General features: G+C 39.2%; 1 protein-coding gene across 5 annotated transcripts in view; it reads right to left on the bottom strand.

The window, feature by feature from the left end:
• The window catches only part of KLHL32 (kelch like family member 32), a 269,853-nt gene that overhangs the window by 122,599 nt on the left and 120,927 nt on the right, over positions 1-26,327 (bottom strand). For all 5 annotated transcript variants that reach the window (XM_073789446.1, XM_019929455.3, XM_073789445.1 and 2 more), the window contains one exon: positions 13,777-13,884. In XM_073789446.1, the coding sequence (XP_073645547.1) occupies positions 13,777-13,884 (108 nt within the window). The remainder of the gene's footprint in view (positions 1-13,776; positions 13,885-26,327) is intronic.

Raw genomic sequence — 26,327 nt, 5'->3', positions numbered from 1 at the left:
CTAGTGTACCTTTTGGAGCACTGAACGTCCTCAGATGCTTCACCATGCTCCATACACAAACAATTCAGGCCCCTGGTAATCCATTTCCAATAAATGCAATGGTGTGTTGACCTGGCATTTCCGTTCACTCTTCAAGCCGCTCTGAGAAAGCATTCACTGCGTGATTTCCATCAATGCAGCCCTAACATCTAGTGAGTCCTTAACACATAGTAGGTGCTCATTAACTACTTGATGAATTAATGGATCTCAACTTGAGAACAAACTACAAATGGATGGTTTTTATGAAGTATACAAAGGAGATAAAATATTCACAAATTAACTTAGGACATTCAGTGCCTTTGAATTAGCCCTTCATTTGAATATTAGCATCATTATTCTACTCAAATGGAATATCGACTTGCAGTATAAATCTTCTCAAAAGTTTTGTTTGGCTAGTTATGCTTTTATCTTGAAATTAACCACAAAGGCCATATATTTTTGCTATCAGGTTGTTTTCGTTTAAAAAAAATCTTACATTTAGAATTGTAAGACGCCCATATATTACTACTCCATAGAAATACTAAACGTTTCCAGCAGAGGGCTCAAGAATTCTTTTTTAAGGAAAGAAGTTTATAAAGTTCATTGTCCAATAGCAGCTCTTGCAAAACTCCTCCAGAAGGCAATCTCACAAAAAACATGTTCTTCCTCTTGATCAAGTAATTCCAGGCCCATGAATTTATTTAAAATAATCCAAATTTTTAAAAAAACTGTATTATAATAAGGCAGCATTGTTTATATACTATGCATTTATGGATAAATATACTTTTATCTATTTCCAGAAAAGACATTAAAGTAAGTTATAATCACAAAAAAATCTATATTAAATTACTCAGGAGATGGGCAAAGGCCAGGAAAAAAAAGAAAGATAACATATAATGTGTAAGTAAGTGAGAATCTGGGTGAATATGGCTTTTCACTTTCATTCTTCTTTATGTTTGTGTAAACATTTGGGTGATTTTTTCATTTTCAAAAGATGAAAAATAGTAATTTATAAAATTTGCATGCTTCTTAATTTTAGTTCTGAAAATAAGGGTGGAAAAACTTTAGGAAGCAAGTAGAATGGCTTATTTATGGAACAATTTGGGATTCTGCAGACACTCATTTTTGCAGGCAGAACTAATGGGGTGTAGCACCACTTTTTTCATGCCTACAAATAACATTAATGTACCAAAACTTTCAGATAGAGCTCCCAAATATTTTTATTCACTTTATTTATTTACATATACTCATTTTCAGAAGGCTCTGAGGCATCAATGCAAGCATTTAAAAATTAGAAACATAACTCAAGCAAGGAGAAAATAGGAAACAAAAAGTGATATGAGGTCAGGAGAGGAGATATATTATGTATATATATCCTCATATTAAAAGTGGGCTGCAAATATGGCTCTAAGCTTCCTAGCATCTAAACTAAAAAGGAAATGCAGCCTAACAAAAGATGAAAATACTAAAATGAACTCTAGCTTCTCTAGGCCCTGAGATCTAATGGAAATTTTCCTGCAGAAATTAAGACTAACACTGAATGACTTACCTGGTGATACTTTTAATACCGTTGTACGTGTATTTTATAAACTCTGCATAAAAAGTAAAAGTTAATAAAGAGATTCTTCAAAATTCAGACATTCACTTTTCTGATTTTCTCCCTTGATACCTTGATCCAGGTATAAGACTTAGAGTAGATGAGCAGTGGTTTTTAATGCAGACAGGACAACCTTTCAGGGAGCAATTTAGAAACGCATGCAGGTATTTTTGGTTGCCCCAGGACGGGGGGACACTACTGGCCTTTGCTGGGCAGTGGCCAGGCAATGTACAGGACAGCCACCAACTGCAAAGAACTGCCCTAAATCCTGTATATCTGAGTGCCCTGATGTACGTAAGTGAAAAACTTGTTTATAAAACTCTAAGTCTAGAATCTAACTGTTTTACATATAAACACAATTTTTTGTTTGTTTTGTGTCAAGATACACTGAATTTTCCAAGAATGCTAACACAATAGAAACCAAAAGAAGACAACTGTTTTGTTTCGTACGGAATTTTACTAAGAGTTGTTCACTATTTTAGAAAATCATGTCGCCTAGGGCATACCCTTGTGATATCTCAGTTGTCAGCAAAACATCCATGTGTCATTCTGCATCTGTATGCAGCTGTCCCAGCATGATGATTCTACCTATAGCTGTAGACAGGCAATTATTTCATTCTGTCTTCTGAAAAGTTCTGCTCCAGCATGTACATACTGAAATACATATGACTTTCATTATACTCTCTTTCCTTCTGTGTGTCCTTTATATATGGTGAAGACATTCTTATTAATGTTCAGAGTAATTTGTGTGGGTAAGTTACATTATTAGGAATTTCATTTCAGGATAGTAAAGGTGGCCTTTTTATATTAAGGCCTGATAGATGAGGTTGAGAACCACCAAGCCAGATGGACAGACTGCATATCTTCTGGGAATCCATTATGTGTATAATTTCTCCCAATGAACTTTTTTTTTTTTTTTTTGCGGTACGCGGGCCTCTCAATGCTGTGGCCTCTCCCGTTGTGGAGCACAGGCTCCGGACGCACAGGCTCAGCGGCCATGGCTCACGGGCCCAGCCGCTCCGCGGCATGTGGGATCTTCCCAGACTGGGACACGAACTCGTGTCCCCTGCATCGGCAGGCAGACTCTCAACCACTGCGCCACCAGAGAAGCCCTCCCAATGAACTTTTAATGAGAGCTTTCTAGCAAACAGGCTGAGGCTGGCGTGTAATCATTCTCTTTTGCTAAATAAGGGGAAAAGTTCATGTCCTTTAAAAAGCCATCAATAGGCTGACATCCTCTTATGAAAACTAAGGAGCTAATCAAGATTCTCTACTAAATAAACTGTTAACCTCCTTCCACTCAGAGATGATTTGATGGAACACCTAAAGGAAGGGTCAGAATTTCCTTAGGAAATGATTCTGAGCACAGCCAACCCTTAGAAATTCCAATGATCAAGAAAGAACACAATTGTAATGATGTCTGATTAGAAATATTCCAAACAGGAGTTGCTGCCCATCCACCATAGCAAAGGAAAAACTCAGATGGACAGGATAAAATTAAAAACGTCTAGCAATGGAACTTTCTGCCAAAACAAAGAGACACAAATGCACAGAAATGCAAAATACACCCTGAGTTAGCTTAGTGGGGTGGACCTACTATTTTGAGTTGCTGTATATTATCTGTTTCTACTTTGGAGGACATCAACTAGAAAAGAAGTGATTGTTTCTTGCCCCACTTATGACAATAAAACCGTTATCAAGAGCATACAGGGAATACTTCTCTTTCAACTCCCTGTCCTGGCAGTAGGGTGGAGGTGGGAGGTAGAAAGTGTGGGAAGGAGAGAGGAGGACCCAAGGGCAACAAATCCAGATCATTTAAATGGAGTTTTATAGAACAAAGACAAGGTTAAAACAGAGAGGGGCCACACTCATCCTTGTCATCTATTACCACAGTGTTCTGTACGCATGAGCTCAGGCACCTTGGCCCACAGTGGGTTCCTCAGCACAGAATTGATGCCAAGAAAGATTATAAATGCTGCAAGCATATTGTTCAAACACATTTTGTTTTCAATAAGTGACTGAGTTTCACAGTGTGCCAAAGGAAAATGTCTGTGCTTGAAATGTGGGCTATGACTCAAGCAAAATGCTAGACTAACGCACTGGAGTCTGACTCCATTTTTGATGTGTGACTGCTGACAGCTCTCAAGCCCCACCACTCCCTCCTCCCTGCTTGCCCCACACCTGGAAGAAAATATACAAGAAAGTCTGAGTCCTCTCACCCTTGATGCTGGTGGAAGCTCAAACCACACGAGCCCCCGCCCGCGTGGACAATGCTCCAGCCCCACCCCCCAACCACAATAAACACCAAAGCCGATCGATCACCCCTAACTGCTCTCTGAAGTCATTTTTGGACCCACTGGGGTCCACCCTTTTATCCCCAGAAAACCTCACTATGTGAGCACTAAACCCTTTCCCATCTTCTTGGTGCACGTGTGGTGTTATCAGTCTCGATATCTGAGTCAAATGTTGGGTGGGTGAGAGGGCCGTTCTGTTTCTGCAGAGTGACTATCAGACAACTAAGAAACCCCAAACTTGCAAATTATTAAGGAAAAGCCAGGAAACACTTTTTTTTTTTAAATCAAAGTATCGGTTTTATTACCAAATGGGAAAGCTGACCGCAGAAGTGTGGCCACAGTTACACGTCCTCACACAGAGACGTTTTAGAGATTGTTATGCTGAGCAGATAGCTTTGTAATGCCTGCAGTACAAACCGTACCCTGAGTCCTTTCTGAGAAGACAGCACACACGGATTTCATGAGGGAGAACTGGCTGGCACGAGGTACAGAATGTCAGAACTGACCCTGCTTTACAGGTAGGGGGCCTCCCATATGACTTCACTTTGCCTGAATCTCTGCTCTCCATGCGGAACAGACAAGCTTCGGGTCCAGTGGCGTTGTTCGTGGGTCCTCAGCTGAGAAAAGTAAGCTTCTAGGGATCAGTCAGGATCCGGACTTTTAAAATCTCACTTCTCAGTTTTTCACAATAAACGTTTAGGTCTCCAACCTGTCCTTACCACTTTTGGCCACCAAACCATGTCAAGGCTTTATCATTTTACTTGACATCTTGAGATGCCATAAAAATTTCATTTGGCATCTGGTTCTTATCTGTCAAGTTTGACACTTTCCAGGAAACGATGCATGGGAACCTGCAACATCTTCACCCCATAACAATAAACAGACATATCTGCTTGCTTGTTTGTTTCAATAATCCACTGATAAAAGAGAAACTCCCTCCAAAGACAATACTACAGAGTTTCAAAAGATTCAAGAAAGTGAAAACTCACTGATGGAATTCAAACTTTTTCCCTTCATTTCACTCTTCTCACACTTTCTATGTCAACAATCCAGTTACGGACTCTGGCACAGCTCTGACAAGAATTAACGTAAGAAGAAAATAATCACTTTCTGCACAATTCAAAATATTCTTCCTTGGAATGTGGATTTTAGACTGCGTGCTCTGGAGCCTGGGGCACAGTGCGGGCGCCTCAGGGGCCTCTTACTTGCCAGGCTTCTGTAGGTACTGCCAGGTGAAGAAAGGATTCTGCAGCTAAAATGTTTAAACCACATGAATGGTCTTAATGCTGCTCCCAAGAGAAGCATTTAAGAAAAATATCTCCCAGGTTTCTTCCATGTGCTACCATTTAGTTCAACCAGGTTATGTTTATAAGTAAATCTGATGAGGACATTTTCTCATGTAAAGTGAGTGACACATCTATCCCTGAAGGGATGGGTTTATGAGAAGGCAGTTTCAAGTAAGACTCCTGTGACTCTGCTGCCAGGCCTGATGCTGGTCTCTGGAGAAAAGTATTCTAGTTGTAGACAATAAATAGTTTCAGTGATCATCAAAATCTAATGCTACAGTGTCTGCCTTACTAGGGCTATAAAAAAAGTCACGTGAACACATTAGGGAATCAAATGAGAATCAGGAAGAAAACCTTTACTGTATAAGAGCATGAAAATTAAGGGAAAATTTGTTTTTTTTTTAATTTTAACTTAATTTTTATTTTTTATACAGCAGGTTCTTATTAGTTATCATTTTATACATATTAGTGTATATATGTCAATCCCAATCTCCCAAATCATCCTACCCCTCCTTACCCCCCTTAGTGTCCATACATTTGTTCTCTACATCTGTCTCTATTTCTGCATTGCAAACAGGTTCATCTGTACCATTTTTCTAAATTCCATATATATGCGTTAATATACAATATTTGTTTTTCTCTTTCTGACTTACTTCACTCTGTATGACAGTCTCTAGGTCCATCCACGTCTCTACAAATGACCCAGTTTCGTTCCTTTTTATAGCTGAGTAATATTCCATTGTACATATGTGCCACAACTTCTTTATCCACTCATCTGTCGATAGGCATTTAGCTTGCTTCCATGACCTGAGTATTGTAAACAGTGCTGCAAAGAACACTGGGGTGCACATGTCTTTTTAGATTATGGTTTCCGCTGGGTATATGCCCAGTAGTGGGATTGCTGGGTCATGTGGTAATTCTATTTTTTAGTTGTTTAAGGAACCTCCATACTGTTCTCCATAGTGGCTATATCAATTTACATTCCCACCAACGGTGCAAGAGGGTTCCCTTTTCTCCACAACCTCTCCACCATTTGTTGTTTGTAGATTTTCTGATGATGCCCATTCTAACTGGTGTGAGGTGATACCTCATTGTGGTTTTGATCTGCATTTCCCTAATAATTAGTGATGCTGAGCAGCTTTTCATGTGCCTCTTGGCCATCTGTATGTCTTCTTTGGAGAAATGTCTATTTAGGTCTTCTGCCCATTTTTGGATTGGGTTGTTTTTTTAATTTTTTTTTTTTTTTTTTTTTTTTTTTTTGGGTACGCGGGCCTCTCACTGTTGTGGCCTCTCCCGTTGCGGAGCACAGGCTCCGGACGCACAGGCTCAGCGGCCATGGCTCACGGGCCCAGCCGCTCCGCGGCATGTGGGATCCTCCCAGACCGGGGCACGAACCCGTGTCCCCTGCATCGGCAGGCGGACCCTCAACCACTGCGCCACCAGGGAAGCCTGTGTTTTTTTAATATTGAGCAGCATGAGCTGTATATATATTTTGGAGATTAATCCTTTGTCCACTGATTTGTTTGCAAATATTTTCTCCCATTCTGAGGGCTGTCTTTTCATCTTGCTTCTGGTTTCCTATGCTGTGCAAAAGCTTTTAAGTTTCATTAGGTCCCATTTGTTTATTTTTGGTTTTATTTCCATTACTCTAGGAGGTGGATCAAAAAAGATCCTGCTGTGATTTATGTCGAAGAGTGTTCTTCCTATGTTTTCCTCTAAGAGTTTTATAGTGTCTATCTGGCCTTACATTTAGGTCTTTAATCCATTTTAATCCAGTTTGTTTTTGTGTATGGTGCTAGGGAGTGTTCTAATTTCATTCTTTTACATGTAGCTTTGCAGTTTTCCCACTTACTTATTGTTATTCCCACCACTTATTGAAGAGACGGTCTTTTCTCCATTGTATATCCTTGCCTCCTTTGTCATAGATTAGTTGACCATGGGTGCCTGGGTTTATCTCTGGGCTCTCTATCCTGTTCCAGTGATCTACATTTCTGTTTTTGTGCCCGTACCATATTGTCTTGATTACTGTAGTATAGTCTGAAGTCAGGGAGTCTGATTCCTCCAGCTCCGTTTTTTTTCCCTCAAGATTGCTTTGGCTATTCAGGGTCTTTTGTGTCTCCATACAAATTTTAAGATTGTTTGTTCTAGTTCTGTGGACTGAATCTGTAGATTGCTTTGGGTGGTATAGTCATTTTCACAATATTGATTGTTCCAAGAACATGGTATATCTCTCCATCTGTTTGTGTCATTTTTTATGTCTTTCATCAGTGTCTTATAGTTTTCTGAGTACAGGTGTTTTACCACTTTAGGAGGCTTTATTCCTAGGTATTTTATTCTTTTTGTTGCAATGGTGAATGGGATTGTTTCCTTAATTTCTCTTTCTGATCTTTCATCGTTAGTGTATAGGATGCAAGAGATTTCTGTGCATTAATTTTGTATCCTGCTACTTTACCAAATTCACTGATTAGCTCTAGTAGTTTTCTGGTGGCATCTTTAGGATTATCTATGTATAGTATCATGTCATCTGCAAATAGTGACAGTTTTACTTCTTCTTTTTTGATTTGTATTCCTTTTATTTCTTTTTCTTCTCTGATTGCCATGGCTAGGACTTCCAAAACTATGTTGAATAATAGTGGCGAGAGTGGACATCCTTGTCTTGTTCTGATCTTAGAGGAAATGCTTTCAGTTTTTCACCATTGAGAATAATGTTGGCTGTGGGTTTGTCGTATATGGCCTTTATTATGTTGAGGTAGGTTCCCTCTATGCCCACTTTCTGGAGAGTTTTTATCATAAATCAGTGTTGAATTTTGTCGAAAGCTTTTTCTGCATCTATTGAGATGATCATATGGTTTTTCTCCTTCAATTTGTTAATATGGTGTATCGCATTGATTGATTTGCATACATTGAAGAATCCTTGCATCCCTGAGATAAATCCCACTTGATCATGGTGTATGATAAGAGGCAATTTCTTTTACTTTTCAATTCCCAATTGTATGAGCAGAGTTATACCTAAAAAAAAAAAGTATTTTTCACTTCACAGAGTATCATACTTTTCCAGATTTCCAAAGACTTCAAACTATTAATAGTTACACAAGATATCCTTGTGAAGACTGTACTAAAGCATTCTCTGCATCAGAGGAAGGTAATTAGGATGTGTGTCCCCACAGAGATGGATTCTTCCATGATGTTAAGGAACCGAGGGCTGGAGTTATTGGATATGAAGAGAAAAGCAGGGGAACAACAGATACCAAAGAATCCTTTTTATCTGTCCAGATATGATGTAGCTGGTTCTTGTCAGCTGGCTGACAAGATTTGCAGTACCTGGAGGGGTACTCCTGGGAAATTTCAAAGGAGACTACAAATCTCACTATCGTTTAGTGCATAGTTTCTCTCTTTACTGCGTTTCTGGAATCTCTCCATCAGACTGCAAGGGACAAAACAGGTGGAGAGTTCTCAGGAAAGTAAGAGGAAGCTAGCTGGCTTGAACCCCTTGCTCTACTATATGAAGGCATATAGCACAGTACTTGGCATACAGCCTATCTTCCCCGACATCATGGCAACCAGAGCGCTGAAACAGTGAACTTCATTGTGGTTCTCAGTCCTATTTGCTTTCATTTTGGGTCCTTAGCTACTCAAATTCCTAGAGGTATATCCAAGACCTTTGGGATTGCATGTGTCCTTCCACCTTTTGAGAAGGGTTCTTCTCTCTATGAAAGGGTCTTGGTGTTAAGTGCTCCTCACTCTGGCTGGTTTTCTCAGCAACCCTTGTTGCTCCTGGGTGGCCAACCTCTTGTCCAGTTTGGACAGGGATTCCTCCCCTCAGGCAACATCTCCATTAGAATCCTTTTTCCTCCTTCTTTTTCATGTCTCTTCTACTCAGGACTGGTCTGAAGCACGAATGAATTCCTGGCCAGAGGTGGAAAGCAAGGAGATTGGGGAGGCCATGGTAACAGGGTCCTCTTGCTCACCAGAGTAAGTGAGAGTTGGTTTTCTGAGGTTCACTTTGTACTTTTCTCCCTAAGGCAGATCTGCCCAGTGACAGTTTACATCATACCCTCTGCTTTGAACCCAGCTCCCAGAGCCAGCCCAGAACAGGGCCTGCAAAGAAGCCTGGCTCCTCTGCCCTCCATGGCCAGTTCCGCTGCACATGGCTGTGCAAGGTCGCCCACGAGGGCTGCAATGCATGTGGGGCTCTGCTCAGGCTGTACCCCAAGCAGTGTGTGCCCACGGGAAGCGCACGCCTCTAATTAGTGCGAAGGCAGAATGTGTGTGTTCCTTGATAAGAAAAGTGCATGTATTTTCAGAGGATGTATTAGCATTAGGAGGAAAATTTGATTTTTCTTTAAAATTTCCTGGATGGAATCTGTGACCAATTTTAAGAAGGCTATGCTTTAGAACAATGTGTAGGAGGAACACACACACACACCTTGTTACACAGTGGCACTCATTCATCACACCTACTCTATACTTCCAATTTCTTTCCCAAAGCAGCAATCATTTTCAGACACTTAAAATACTTGACATTTTATACTATGCTTACTACAACAGACTAAAGGTATAATCAACTGTCAGTAGAAATATCTATAGGTAGATAAATACAATGTTAACTCTGATTTTTACAAATCTACATATATATCAAGGCTAAAGACCATATATCAGCAAATGTCTGCAATAGTAAATAACAATTAAGAAATTGAAGAACTACACTTTTATCCATGTTTCCATATTCTAAACTCTTTGCTTAATGTTAATTTCATTTTCAGAGTAAGAGAAAGCTTTTTTGCATTTCCCAAGTATACCACAATTCTACTTTTTGCCATCATCTATGTTCACGTCTCAAAGGGAAAACAGATTTATTATAGTCATTTTGGCGTTTAAGAAACCAAACTGCCATGGATGTCGTCCAAGAAAGACTGTATCAACTTCCACTCTGCAGCAAAGAATAACCACATACAGAGTACAAGTGTAGCAACTCGAAGCCTTCGTGAACTGAGTGTTGGAAGAGCACCCAGGTTGAGAGAACCATCAAAAAGAGTTCACTCTTGGGCTTCGCTGGTGGCGCAGTGGCTGAGAGTCCACCTGCCGATGCAGGGGACACGGGTTCGTGCCCCCGTCCGGGAAGATCCCACATGCCGCGGAGCGGCTGGGCCCGTGAGCCATGGCCGCTGAGCCTGTGCGTCCGGAGCCTGTGCTCCGCAACGGGAGAGGCCACAGCAGTGAGAGGCCCACGTACCGCAAAAAAAAAAAAAAAAAAAAAAGAGTTCACTCTCTAAAATGTCCAAACACTTCCCTGCCTCCTTCAATAAAGTATAACAAATATGACTTAACCCTTTCTTAATGACATAGAACATTAAGAAGGGGTTAAGAATGAACAATGGATTTGAAATTAAGAGGACTGGGTTTGACTCACTGGGTCGACATGCCCTGGGACACTGATCTTGGTCATTCACTGCACCTTCCGGCGCTTGTCATCTTTAAGAGAGGATCACCGAATTCCTCAGAGCTGTCTAGAAGATTAGGCTACACAGCACACGTGAAGTGCCTAGGGCAGTGCCCCGGTTCTTGCAGAGGGTGCTCCATGAAATGCCAGCCCACTTCTTTACCCCTCTGTGCACAATCTGAACAGATGAGTTGCTGCTGTATGTGCTGCAGGGCTGTCACCCCTGTGTGGAGGCACATGTCAAGAGTGGGTCACTGGGCAGAATAAATGCAACTCTACGTCTTGCCCTAGAGTTTTTTTTTAAGCACTTACATTGGATACATGTGTGAGTGTGTGTGTGTGTGTGTGTGTGCGCGTGTGTGTGTGTGTGTATAAAAATGTATTCTTATTTGGTTTCCTTTTTCTCATAAAAGTGAAATATGAGCATATGACTCCCAGACAATAGGATATGGCTGTCTTTCTGCAAACTTCTTCCTTCTTCCCAAGCCGTCTCCTTACCCTTCAGAAAGTCAGCTCCCCTAATGCCGTTATGCTATCTTCAGCTCACGTTTCATAGATCCTTTGTGCCACAGATACTTCATATACATATACATATGTGTGTGTGTGTGTGTGTGTATATATATATATATATATATATATATATATCATTAAGAGCAACTTTATTCATAATCACCAAAAACTGGAAGCAACCAAGATGCCCTTCATATATCCACACAATAGAAGGTACTCAGCAATAAAAATGATCTATCAAGTCACAAAAGACATGGAGGAACCTTAAATGCATATTGCTAAGTAAAAGAAGCCAGAAAAAGTCTACATACTACATGATTCCAAGTATATGACATTTTGAAAAGGCAAAACTATAGAGACAGTAAAAAGATCAGTTAGCAGTTGTCAAGGGGAGAGGGGGAGAGATGAACAGGTGAGGCAAAGGAGACTTTCAGGGAGAGGAAACATATATATAAATTTATTTTTATATATATATATATATGTTTACATATACAGACGTTTATACATATATACATGTAAACTTAGCCATTGTGAAAGAAACCACAGAACAATCAAGGCCAACAATAAGGCAGCCACTTATATCTGAGTGTGTGTTTTACCTCAGCGTTCACAGCAATTTCTGTGCTCTTTTGTTTACCAGTGATTTAAACACGCTTTGCAGTCTATAGCCTCTAAGCTTAAACCATTTCATTGTTAATGCATCTAAGTATAGAAACTACTTATTTGGGTAGCTTTATCAAAAAACAACATTTACTATTGCATCCCCATTGCACACCAGTGAAGTGTGAGCTATGGGTTATCAATCGTACTTTAGAGATGGGCAAATGCAGGTATAGCTGTAATTCAGGTGTGAAGAAAGAAATATACACAAGACACAATTTATAGCTGATGTCTTTCTTTACATCTGTAAGCCAAAAAGCATACAACAAATTATTCACTCACCTCACTAGGAATATGTTCTGGCAACTCTGTGAACAATAACTGTCTGTGTTAATTTCCTAAGGCATGATATTTGGTTGGGCTGACCCTCAATTTGTGATCCCTCTCCCTTCTATTTTCCTTTGTACCTGCTACTTGACGGATGACTTTTTCCTTTCTATCACTATTTTCATTTCAGCTGCCAGCATTGCCTCAGTTATCCTATGAAACATATCTCAAACTCTACCAGCTATAGAAAAGAGAATGGATAATATCATACACTTTAATAAGCCTCTAAAGAAAAAAATTTAGTAAAAAGGTGAACTCCCAACATTCTTCAAGACCCAAATACCACGTTCTCTGTAAAGATTTGCACTGATCGCCCCAGTTAACCACACCCTCCTTTTTGCTCCCACTATGTCTTATATTCTGCTTCTATTATACCTCCCATCACAGTGAGGACATGGAATTATGTATATAACTCTCTCCCACCAGGATGTGAGCCTGCCAAGAGAAGAAACCCTTATTTTAGCCCAGCAGACACTGAACATAAGTTGGATGAAATGGAATTGAAGAACAAAACTCTGTAAAAGAAGATAAACCTCTAGTCGGTATCTGGTTTGATGTAGTTGAGTAGTTCTCAAATGAAAACAGCGGGTGAGGAGGGTGGGCAAAATGGGTGATGGGTGAAGTTATTTATATTATAACTGAAAGGTACAAACTTTCGGTTATAAGATAAATAAGTCCTGGGAATGTAATGTATAGCGTGGCAACTATAGTTAACAATACTGTATTGTATTTTTGAAAGGCACTAAGACAGTAGATTTTAAAAGTCCTCATGACACAGAAAATTTGTAACTATATGTGGTGATGGATGTTAACTTATTATAGCAATCATTTTGCAATATATACATATTTCAAATCACTGTGTTGTACCTAAAACTAATAGAACGTTACATGTCAATCATATTTCAGTGAAAAAGTAATTCTAAAAGGAAGGGTTTTGTGTATTCTAGTAATTGTTGCACTAACATGAAATTAGATACGAACCGTGAAGCTTCAGATTTGGATTTATATTGTCTTTATGAAGTTTTGTTTTGATTTGCTATGATAGTCATACACTGACATGGCTTTTGTATTCTACTAGTTGTTACTATTATTCTTTCATTTAAAAAAAGAAAGAAAACGAATGTTCTCTGAAGATTCCTATAAATCCTATAACAATTTTAATGATGAGCAACTTTGGCTTTCAAACCATCACATTCTAATCTATTACTTGAGGCCCTGATCCTGAAATGTATGTCGAGGACAGGGTGTCAAGATGCTAGATGGAGCTCTTTACAGGTTTAGATTGTTTTTTTTTTTTTTGGGGGGGGGGGCGGGGAGTGTTCTTGTTTTTAAGCCAGTAAAGCCATGATTGAGTCACTGAGCTGCAGTGATGACAATGAGAATTCAAGTTATCTTCCAAACTCTTTCCCACATAATAATTCTTCAGGATATTTTAAAATTACACCAGCAAGCAACTGAGCTAAGATTAAAATATTTAAGATCAAATTATTTTACTTACCTTTCCATTATCTTAGTTGTAACCTTAAGTAGATGTAAAACGTTTTTTAACCTCAAAGTGAGTAACAAGAAAAATAACATGAATAATCTCCTCTGTTTAGGTGCAGTTAAAATGTTAAGCCTCTCAGATGACGTATGGTACCATACCTGTCCTGTGTATGCAAATTCCAGAGCTTGCTTTAAGCCGAGGCTGGTCACACCGTGTAAATTCACCTCGTCGGCACCACTTTCCACCATACAAAGACTGAACATGGCCTGAGGTGGGAGAGAAAGGAAGACAGTTACGCGACTTAAAAAGCAAGAGAACAAGACAAAGTCCTAGAGAAACTAGGAAAGAAAAAAGTTTTACAAGTTAAAGACTGATTTTGGTTTTTGAAATGCTTCTGCAAAACTTCCTTCACACAAGGCCCTGCAAATCACTTTGCTGTCCAAATAGTTACAGTAACACACAGATGGCTCTGCACACCTCACACACAGAGCGGCGCTGAATCCCACAGCTGTTCTCTGGGGTGACTTGTGTTGAGGCTCTCTCCCTGAACTCATTCTCTCGATCCTGGCGTCCCACAGCTAACTTGATATGGGTAGCAGTCCTGAACATTCTTGCCATAAGACATGGAAAGTAGTGCCTTGCCTCCTGACTTCTCTGCCCTTTTTTCTGCCTCACCTCAAGGACGCATCTCATCCTTCTCATCTGCCATAGATCACACCCTCTATTCCAGTGGTTCTCAAAGTGTGGCCCCTGGGTCAGCAACATCAGCATCTCCTGGGAACTCCTTAGAGTACAGATTTATAGAGCTCCAGCCCAGACCTACACAATCAGAAATTCAGAGTGGGACCCAGCAATCTGGGTTGTAATGGGCCATCCGAGAGACTCTGATGCTTACCTGAATTTGAGAACCACTGTCTAAGTTATTCAGTGAAACTCAATTTGCCTCCAAACCAATTCTCAAAATGACCAACTTACTGAAAATCAGTTTGTCAAATGAAAACTTTGAAATTTAAAAAATGCAGGCATTTCCTGGTGGTCCAGTGGTTAGGACTCCACGTTTTCACTGCTGAGGTTACGGGTTAAATCCCTGGTCAGGGAACTAAGATCCTGCAAGCCATGCAGTGTGGCCAAAAATAAATAAATAAAATAAAATGAAATTAAATTAAAAAAATGAAAACTTACCAAGTTAAACAAATGAATGGGCTCCCCCCCCCAAAATAAAGAAACCACACTAATTTGTACACCTTTAACAAGTTTGACTTAACAGGTAATAGAGATAATATTCAATTTTGGGTCACTCATTATGAAATACACTATTTAGAAAAGTGTACATCTATGTAGTGAAGAATTAACCTTACCCAAAGGGAGGTCTGGCCTTTGCCTTTGGTTTCTGGAAGGTAATCTAGGCCTTTGGAATATCCTGCCTGATAGGAGCATCCCTGTTTCCTGGGGCTTTGGCCACTGACAGTCTAACGATATGATTTATGACAGGAGCTTTGGTCCACACCGTAACAGCTGTGACCTAGTGGGAAGCAGCCACATAGCACAGGAAGATCAGCTCGGTGCTTTGTGACCACCTAGAGGGGTGGGATAGGGAGGGTGGGAGGGAGGGAGACGCAAGAGGGAAGAGATATGGGGACATATGTATATGTATAACTGATTCACTTTGTTATAAAGCAGAAACTAACACACCATTGTAAAGCAATTGTACTCCAATAAAGATGTTTAAAAAAAAAAATAGAGGGACAAGAGACTAAAGGTATTAGTCTGACCTCCAAGAGAGGCTGGAGATGAAAGGTCAGCCACATAGGCAGTCTGTGACTGAGCACCAATAAAAACTCTGGACACCAAAAACGAGTGGCAGTCCTCTGTGCTTCCTGTCACAGAGCGTGGTCAGGAGGGGGTAACACAATGACTCCACAGGCGGAAGAGGGCCAGAAGCCCCATATTTGGTTCCCTCTTGGACTCCGCCTTCTGTGTCTCTTCCCTTGGCTATTATGATCTGTATCCTTTCCCTGTAATAAGCCACATCTGTGAGTACACAGCCTTCAGTGAGTAATGTGAGTCTTTCTAGCGCATTACCGAACATGAGAGTAGTTTCAGGAATCTCAAACTTGCAACTGGTGTCAGGAATAAGAGAAGTCTTGAAGGGATTGTCTCTTCCGATTTTGCAGTTTGGCTAACTTCTTAGAAGTAAAACAAAGATCAAAACGAACAAACAAACCAACCCTCACTGTTGTATGTGACAGTATTTAAGTTCATACCAAATCTTTTTAATTTTAAAAAGTCATTTTTTTGTTTTGCAAATGGATTAATATTCATCTTCTAGCAATTTTTTATTCTGATAAATTCATTTTTGATTCTCAAAATTCTTTACATTTTAAATTAATATGTATGGGACAAGTGGTTTTAATTGATGGTCCATTATTCTTTCTGGAGGTCCTCATTTCTATCTCACACAGTAGAGTTGTAAGTTTCATAATGAATAAGATTCTCTTTGATAACTTCTAGTTAACCTTTTAACTGTTAGAAATACACAATTTGAGAAATTTTGTAAAGAATATTTTAAATGCTTATAATTTGAGAAACTAAAAAATAACATTCAAAGTATCCTAAAGACACTGGGAGTATGTAACATGTAACATATGCAATTATATTTGCTATATTAAATAGCAGACATTCAGAATATATTTAATTCAAAAATTCACTTTATCATGAATAAATGAAATCTAACATTCCTTTAGAAGCTGTTAAAGGTGAATGGCCAATATGGTAAATTTGACAACTTGGTTAGTGAGTTGATCTGACTTCCCACTGATGCCACTGGCAGTTAAGGTTAAGAACACTAGACTCGAAGTCACATAATCCTTGGTTTAGTGAAGTACAGTGATTAGAAGCAAACACGTAACCGAACAATTCTGAGTCTGAACACTGCCAAGTGACTAGGAAAAACACATACCTTCTCTGTGATTCAGTTTTCTTATCTGAAAAATGGGGCTAAAGATTGTACCCACTTCATGAACTTTTGGAAGATTATATGATAGTACATATAAAGTACTAAATACAGTGCCTGATACATGGCAAGCTCTTAGAAAAATTTATATTTGATGATAACAATGAAATAGAATGAAGTTTCTCTTATGTATTCTCTGGTTAAAAGGATTGACATATCAGAAGTATTGGTTCTGAGTTTTGTTTGTTTTTGCTTTGTTTTGTTTTTTAAATCAAGTATAGATAAAAAATGTTATAGATAAAAAATGCTAATAGGAAACTGACTTAATGTTAAGTGGATTCTGCTTATGCATTTGTAGAAGATCTGAAATTTCAAAATTAAAAAGCACAGGTCACAATAAAAAACTTTCAATCTGTCTAATTCTAAATTTGATTCTAGATTTCGTATACCTGCTTTTAAAAGAAACTGAAAGAAACTTCAGCTGTTTTCAGTGCCCATTTTTTATTATATGAGTGTTTCAATTTTTAATATTCCCCACATTAATTTCTTTTTTCAGGTCTTCCAAGTTGTAATTGCACCTGATATGGTAACTAGCTGCTCTCCATCAACCCATATACAGAGCAGGACAGAAATGATTCAAACTGCAAAAAAATTACCTGGGTTAATGAAGTGGAAAAAGTTCCTGAGAGCAAAGGTTAAATAAGAGAACACGCGGCCAAGGGAGTTTTTTGAATCTGCTTTCATAAGGGTCTTTTGGGATTGACGTGTACACACTACTATATTTAAAACAGATAACCAACAAGGACCTACTGTACAGCACAGGGAACCCTGCTCAATATTCTGTAATAATATAAATGCGAAAATAATTTGAAAAAGAATATATATATGTATAACTGAATCACTTTGCTGTACACCTGAAACTAACACAACATTGTAAATCAACTAAAGTCCAATATAAAATAAAATTTTTTTTAAAAAGCAACTATGGCAAAACTGGCATAGAACAGGTATCTGTCCTCAACCAGAGACTTGTGAACTACTGAACTTGAAACCTGGCTTAGCAGAGTTAGGGAAAGAATATAACCCCTTAAATAATGTACATACATATTTGTACATGTTTGTGTAAGCAACAAAGCAACACCAAATTGGTCACTGTGGTTATGTTATAGAGTATGAACTGTAGAGGATAGGAAGAGACCATTTACATATAGTATTACTTGGATCATTACCATGAACATGTGTTACCTGTGTATTTCTAACACCGGTCTTTTGAAACTTTGTTTTATTTTTAATGTTCAGGGTTGTACAGGAAGACACATATGATTCAAATCCTGGTTCTATAACCGACTTTGTCATGTGGGCGACTTACCTTGAACATGTGACCTTTGGCTAATTTGTTAACTTTTCTGAACCTCAGGCCCTTTACCTGTACATGGGGATCATACCAACCTCACAGGGTTGTCTTGAGGTTTAGATACAATTATGCTTAATGTCAAGAGTAATACCTGGTACATAGAAGGTGTTTAATAAACAGAAATTCTTATTCTAATAATCCAGGCTGATTGTCCTACTCTCCCATGCCTCCCTTTGATCCCAATTGGAATGAGAGCTAAGAAACAAACGCCCCCCCCCCCCGCCACCACCCTCTGACCAAATCCATTCCTTTCTAAGACTTTCCTATTGACGATTTTCACTCAAAATTCCTATGTCTGGCTGCAGGACTTCACGTTCACCACATACTCCTACACCCTACTTTAAGGACTGACACCATCAGAGAAACCATCACCCCTATTTCTAAAAACACCTAACTTCCATTCTGATATCATATCATAGAGTCTTAGAAATTTAATGTTACAAATTTAACATATAATTTTTAAAAATTAGAAAAACTGGTTAATTAAAAGATAAAAAGGGAGCTATTAAATCAAGGTCAATGTCTTTTAAGTTTAATAAACTTAGAAGGTACCTCAATTAGGAAACGCCTCATTGGATACCACCAAAGTGAGGAAGAACCCCAGCCATTTGACACAGCAAAACACCAGCTGCCTAGGCTGCCTAAGCTTGTGAACCAATGTCTGGAGACCTGCTAGAGACCATGGGGAAGGACAGAGACTCCTTTGGTAGCAGAAAAGGTGGTAAGACCAAGGGTGCTATCTTTTAGCATCAAACTTACTGAAAAGGTAAACTGTAATATACATGAAAGTGAGTACCATATTTGTCTTCTTCACCATGGAGCCCCTAGACACTAGCACTGCATGCATGCAATAAATACAGGTCAATGAATGAATGAATGAATGAACTGAGAAACTCCTTAAAAATTCAGCTGCAATGTACAAATCCAGCTGTTGTACATTGTCATAAACAAAAATAATTCGACATAAGAAAGAATTTTCTGGATATAAGGTGTTTTAGACACTGGGATTAAAAAGTAATGAAAGTTAAGCAGAAAGAATATCTACCAAATGAGTTCAAATCTAGACATTTAGAAAAAAGTAAGAACATATGGCAATGTCCTCTATTAAGCCACAACATTCTGCCAAGGCATGGGAGGGTTCTGCTTAGAAATAGGAAAACACTGCAGAGACTCCTTGGTTCACACTGTTTTGTCTTTGGGAGAGTCTTGGCCAGGCTGAGATTTACAGTCATCACAGCTTACTTTCGGCTGATAATGTACTGCAACCACCACAAATCTTTCTAATGGAAAACCCAGTTTGTGAGGACGCAATCCCCTTTAAGTGCCTACCACAGAGAGAGTTGTGGATTTATAGCGTCACTCCTCCTGTACTTCATACAGAAATGACACAAGTTGAGTCCGAAAATCACAGTACATGAATTAAGTTTCCTTGGGTCACATGAGTTGTCACGCAGTCATAAGATGAGCTACAACCAATTTTAGGTTGGTATATTAGGCCACAAAACTGACCGATAGCAATTCTACTACAACCTCCAAGGTAAGTAGAAGGACGGATGATAGACTTTGTGAAGCACTTAAAGTTGGTGAAATATGATCTTTTTTACCTGGTAAACTACACATAGCTTTGGAGTTGCACATAGCTTTGGATATGGCAAGATGTACTGTGAATCCGCATTTGATTAGGAACACAAGTGATTTCACAGATGAAATAACTGGATTGTTTGGGGGCACATTCAACCCTTATCTTTTATGAGAGAGATAAGTAAAAGTAAACAAACATGTTTTAGGAAGTTATTGAAAAGAGCAACTTGCAATGATTGTGGCAGATCCAGCCTGATCCCCTATGCCTTTTATATGTTATATAATTAGTGATGTTTACAATGGCCATGAGGCATTACAGAGATATGAGCTAACCTCTGAATTAACAAAGATTACATTTTGCTCAATTTAGTGTTAATGGTGATTATCCTTTATTGCATTTTGGTTATACCTCACATATAAAATAGGTAGTAAGTCTCAGTTAATGAGACTGTTCAATTAACCACAATAGCCCATTTCCCTGACATTAAAGAGAAAAGGGTCCTGACCACAGTTGAACTGGACTATTTACCTTTTTTATCTCACAAATGCAAAAGCAATCCAATCCATTTGAGGTGCTTAATGGCCTGAAAGAGTGGGGATGCTTGATTGAAGGGTATTTTTCCTCTTTACATTTATAGCTGTTTTAATTCTCCCTCAAACAATATAGTAATACTCTCAGAGAATAAAATGTCATGACAAATAAAAACAGTAAGGTTATATTACTATAAATATAATTAGGCATAAAAATTAATATTTCTGAAATACCAGTTTCCCCTCACCTTAACCATATAAAGAAAAATCTACCTTATATGCTAAAAACTGTGAAACATTTTGGTTTCCCCAACATCTTCAAATATGTAGCCTGTTTATTCAAAGAATCTAACTGTATTTCACAGCTTCGCTCTTGGCACAGTTACTTCTTAAATTTAACTGCATAGTGATAATGAGCCCTTCAAAACCAGCATGATTATGGCCTATCCTATTTCTCCTTAGAATTCTCCTCCTCCTAGATGTGGCCATATTTCAAACTACTTAGGTCTTCTGGGGGAGTATGGAATGGAATGGAAAAAGGACACAAATCAAGTTGTTCTTTTCTTAGCTAAAGGGACAGGACATATGATGGCCAGAAACTGTTGCCCAGCATGAAATCAGGTTATCCACGTACAGTATTTATCTTTATCACCTGTTAGGTACTCTGGAAAATGACACCCACACATCTGGCTTTAGTGTTGGGTCACCCTCTCAGATCCCTCATTCCTCTGGTGCTTCCCTTACTTTGTAGTCTATAGTTATATCCCATGGGTACGGGATTTCAATACTTCACTACCCCCCATGTAAAGAAATCCATTATTCAGGGGCTTCCCTGGTGGCGCAGTGGTTGAGAGTCCGCCTGCCGATGCAGGGGATGCGGGTTCGTGCCCCGGTCCGGGATGATCCCACATGCCGCGGAGCGGCTGGGCCCGTGAGCCATGGCCGCTGGGCCTGCGCGTCCGGAGCCTGTGCTCCGCAACGGGAGAGGCCACAACAGTGAGAGGCCCGCGTATCGAAAAAAAAAAAAAGAAATCCATTATTTTATCTTTAACTATCTTTCAGATATTTAGGGATAGCACTTTTCCTTTTCCTTATTGAATATACTTGGTGAGCTATTGTTGGATGAACCTTTCCTATGTAGAGACCTTTTGGTCTATCCTCATATGGCAGCCAGTGGCACTATCTTGCCTTTCAAAATCTACTAAGGGCACAATGACTAAGACCAAACATGGATTTCCTGCATTTTGACAACTGTCCTAAGGCAGAATTTGGGGTCCGCGTGAAGGAGTGACCAAGCAGATGTGATACAGATTCTACAGAGTGAAGTAAGTCAGAAAGAGAAAAACAAATATCGTATATTAACGCATATATGTGGAATCTAGAAAAATGGTACAGATGAACTGGTCTGCAAGGAAGAAACAGAGACACAGATGTATATGGACACCAAGGAGGGAAAGCTGGGGGCGAGCTGGTGGAATGAATTGGGAGATTGGGATTGACATATATACACTAATATATATAAAATAGATAACTAATAAGAACTTGCTGGGCTTCCCTGGTGGCGCAGTGGTTGAGAGTCTGCCTGCCGATGCAGGGGACATGGGTTCGTGCCCCGGTCCGGGAAGATCCCACATGGCACGGAGCAATTAGGCCCGTGAGCCACAGCTGCTGAGCCTGCGCGTCTGGAGCCTGTGCTCCGCAACAAGAGAGGCCGCGACAGTGAGAGGCCCGCACACCGCGATGAAGAGTGGCCCCCGCTCGCTGCAACTAGAGAAAGCCCTCGCACAGAAATGAAGACCCAACACAGCCAAAAAAAATAAAATAAAATAAATTAATTAATTTTAAAAAAAAAGAATGTCAAGGCAACCCAATCAAAAATTGGGCAGAAGACATGAATAGACATTTCTCCAAAGAAGCCATACAGATGCAAATTAAAACAACGAGCTATCCCCTCCCACCTACCAGAATGGCTATCAACGAAAAGTCTACAAACAACAAATGTTGGTGAGGATATGGAGAAAAGGGAACCCTTGTACACTGTTGATGAGAATGTAAACTGGTGCAGACACTATGGAAAACAGTATGGAGTTTCCTCAAAAAACTAAAAATAGAACTACCACATGTTCCAGGAATTCCATTCCTGGATATATATCTGGAAAAAATGAAAACACTAATTCGAAAAGATATATGCACCCCAATGTTCACAGCAGCACTAGGTACAATAGTCAAGACACGGAAGCAACCCAAGTGCCCATCAACAGACAACTGGATTAAGAAGATGTGGTATATATATACAGTGCAATATTACTCAGCCATTGAAAAGAATGAAATACTGCCATTTGTAGCAACACGGATGAACCTAAAGAGTATTATGCTTAGTGAAATAAGTCAGTCAGAGAAAGAAAAATACTGTATGATATCACTTATATGTGGAATCTAAAAAATAATACAAATGAATGTATATGTAAAACAGACTCACAGATATAGAAAACAAACTAGTGGTTACCAAAGGGGAGAGAGATGGGGAAAGAGACAAATTAGGGGTATGGGATTAACAGATACAAACTGCTATATATAAAATAGATAAGCAACTATACTGTATAGCACTGGGAATTATAGCCATTATCTTGTAGTAACCTATAATGGAGAATAATCTGCAAAAATACTGTATCACCATGCTGTATATCTTAAAATTTTAACCGCAAATTTCAACAGTTCCTCTTTCATTTTTAATGTCCTCCCTTAATATCTTTTTCTTCAACATGCTAACATAAACACAGGCACCCAGTCCAGCTGTGCCATCTCTTTTCAATCTCTCATTTTATCCATCACTTTGGTTTGACAGCTGCGAGTCAGGCAATACACATTGGAGCCACTCGCCCCCTGTTAGGCGTTCACACACAGGAGGGCAAGAGGCCCGGCTAACACATGGTTTCCTCTAACTCCATTAGTTGCTAAGCAACCACTTCACTTGAACCTTCCTGATCCAAGGCAGAACAGGACAGTTTAATATGAAGTGTTCAGGTCATCCCATTGCTCACGTTTACCCCTTCTGCAAACACATCTGATGCTTTGTCCATGCAGGCTACATGAAAAGTCTCTACATCTTACAAAATGGGGAAGAAAAGAGTTTAAGAATAATCCACAAGAGCTGAAATACCTTTCAAAAGTAAACAGATGAAGAACTTCTTTTAATCCTATGAAAATGTATATATATGCATAAATATATAATTTTTAAAGTGATATGAATGATTTGATATGAAAATCTCTCATATGACTTTAGAGTCACATCTCTCTAAATGAGAAGAATACTGGTAATTCAACCCTTCAGGAATCCAGGCATGCAAGCCCCAAACCCAATCAACATCAGATGAGCTAATTAAAAGCAACTGATTCAGCAAGCAGCTGGATCATCCCAGAGTGGACAACTCATTTTGAATCCGTTTTTTTGTTTTTTGTTTTTTGTTTTTTTTGCGGTACGCGGGCCTCTCACTGTTGTGGCCTCTCCCGTTGCGGAGCACAGGCTCTGGACGCGCAGGCTCAGCAGCCATGACTCATGGGCCCAGCCGCTCCGCGGCAATGTGGGATCTTCCCGGACCAGGGCACGAATCCGCATCCCCTGCATCGGCAGGCGGACTCTCAACCACTGCGCCACCAGGGAAGCCCTGAATCAGTTTTTTATAACAATGATAAACAGAAGCAGGGCATATCTATATATTCCAATAATTTTTTACAATGATTCATCAGATTCACATGATTAACCACTTTGTCCCTCTTTTATAAAACATCCGTCTTTGCTCAATACTCAATCTCCAAAGGTTTAAAATTTTCATCAGCTTCATTATCCTTCAAACATGTGTTCTTGTTCTTTCCGAGGAAGCTAAGGTTGACTGTATTACTGTGATTAAATAAGCATTAGTGAAATTGTGATTTTAAATAAAGCAGCATGAAAGTCATAATTTAAAAGTCAAAAGTCATAATTTAAAATTTAAAAGCATAAAAAAAATATGGCAGAAAAAGCGAAAAAAATCTTTCAATACAAACTTAACTACATATAAAGAGCTTAGCACAATGACTGCAGAGAGTAAATGACAAAAAATTAGCTATTATTATTACAAGAATTTATCTAGCTTCGTAGTATTTATATTCAGTAGAAGTGAACCAGTTTAAATAAAGGAATAAAATGCAGATCAGAGTTCACCATTCTCCATTCACTATAATGAACACAGTGCACTAACAGCACAATAATGAAATTAATAGTTACCTAATCTGAAACGTTAATGATTTCTCTGGCATTGATGCAAATCATTTTAAAAGAGGGTGTGACAAAGATTCTTTAGAGGCTCTCAGTTTTCTATTTAAAAAGGAAATAACATTTGATCACTACCACTATTAACTGGTACTTCGCCTTGAATTGACAAAGGGAATACTGTTTATAATGAACGTGTTCAGTTTCAAAAGGAAATTATGAATCCATTTTCATTTAAAAAACAAAACAAAACCCCACACACATACTCCTATCCCACAGTATATCTAAAAGCAGCCTTCTCCTAGTTATTCAACAACTACAGCTTCTATAACAGACAGATGTGTAGCTGTTCATTGTCAGCCAGGCAATTAATGCTTATCGAACATCCACTGGGTGTGAGGCTCCCTAACACACTGTCTATAAAATGTCAGATTGACTGCTTAATTTGGCTTTGCTGAATGTCAAGCCCATCGTTAATGATGCTATGTTTTTCTGGCTAAATTTAAAAGCTAGTTCATGAGGCCTCTTCTTGGCTGATATTAACTAAATGACTAATCAGTAGATACAGGTTGCAGAATGCCAACATCTACTCACAGACAACACATGATTATCACTGAGGTGAGAAACTGAACACATTTTCAACTGTGGGTAATTTTTGTCTATTTCTATGGTTCCTTGGAACTATGTTTGTTTGTAGATTGTTTTTAAAGTCACAACTGCCTTAAGAAAAGAAAAATCTATTGCAGCACTTTAGGTGCCTCTTCTGAACCAGATTCTGGTATTTTTGGAGTCACAAGTTGAAGAGAAGCAACCAAACACTACCACATTAAGTCCCAACTAATTAGCCAAGGACCCTAAAACTTATGAGTACCTAGCTGTCCAGTTTTCTTGGGCTCTTAATTCCCTATTGGCTTCAGGTGATACTGCATATGTTAGACTAGGCCAGTTGGATCCAAGAAAACAGCAAGATATCTGTTGGGCCACAAGTCTTTTGGATTCAGCATTTAAGTTTCCTTTCCAGCAGTACATATCCACTAAGAATCTAAGAAGTTCTATGTTGGGGAATTGGTATAACCATCACTCTCCTAGTTTTTAACTCAACTTCAGCATCAGCAACGTCATATTCTCAAGTGTGAGAAGAAAACAGAGTCAGTGCCCTAGTGTCTCTGAGCTGTCCTTCTGCTCCCCACCTTCACACCAGCTATTATACAGAAGATCTGTATGGATAATAACAAAAATATTATTCAGTCTTCATGAAAATCACTTTTACTTGTGAAAGTTGAAACAGGTATCACTGCTCAGTTCTGTATTTACAACTGTACCTGTGGACCCAGGTAACCTTGTCACAGCGGAATAAATCCCAGGGGTGAAAAAGCTTTTGCTGACTGGACCTATGACTCCAAAAGTTTAAAAAAACTAAATGGTGGCTTTTTGTCTTTACAATTTTATAGCTGCATAAGTACTACATAAATATAGTCTTCTTTAAAAATAAGGTTAAAGTCTTACTTCCTAAGAAAGTAATATTTGAGCAAAGATCTGGAAGGGGTAAGGGAGCAAGTTATGTACTATCTAGGAGAAGAGTAATGCAGGCAGAGGGAACAGCTGTGCAAAGGCCCTGAGGTGACAGCATGCCAGGCATGTCTGAGAAACAGCAAAGAGGCCAGTGTGATGGGAGTGGAGAGAGAAAGGGCAAGAGTCATAGGAAGGAGGCCTAATGAGGTAGAATCATGTAGACCAAAAGACATTGGCTTTTACTCTGAATGAAAGCGGAAATCATCAGAGGGTGTTGAGCAGAAGTGATATAATCCAACTTGCTTTCAATAAGATCACTGGGGCTGAAGTACTGAAATAGACTCCAAGGGCTCAAGGATTAAAGTAGGAAGATAATGTAGGAGGATACTGCAAAACTCTAGGCCAAAATGATCCTGGCTTGCACCAGGGTGGTAGGAGCAGAAGTGGTTGGAGTCTGAATATATTTTGA

Source organism: Tursiops truncatus, chromosome 12 (genome assembly GCF_011762595.2).
Source record: "Tursiops truncatus isolate mTurTru1 chromosome 12, mTurTru1.mat.Y, whole genome shotgun sequence".
NCBI classification, from domain to species: domain Eukaryota; kingdom Metazoa; phylum Chordata; class Mammalia; order Artiodactyla; family Delphinidae; genus Tursiops; species Tursiops truncatus.
Note: the sequence above shows the minus strand (reverse complement) of the source record. Positions and strands in the feature narration are given on the sequence as shown.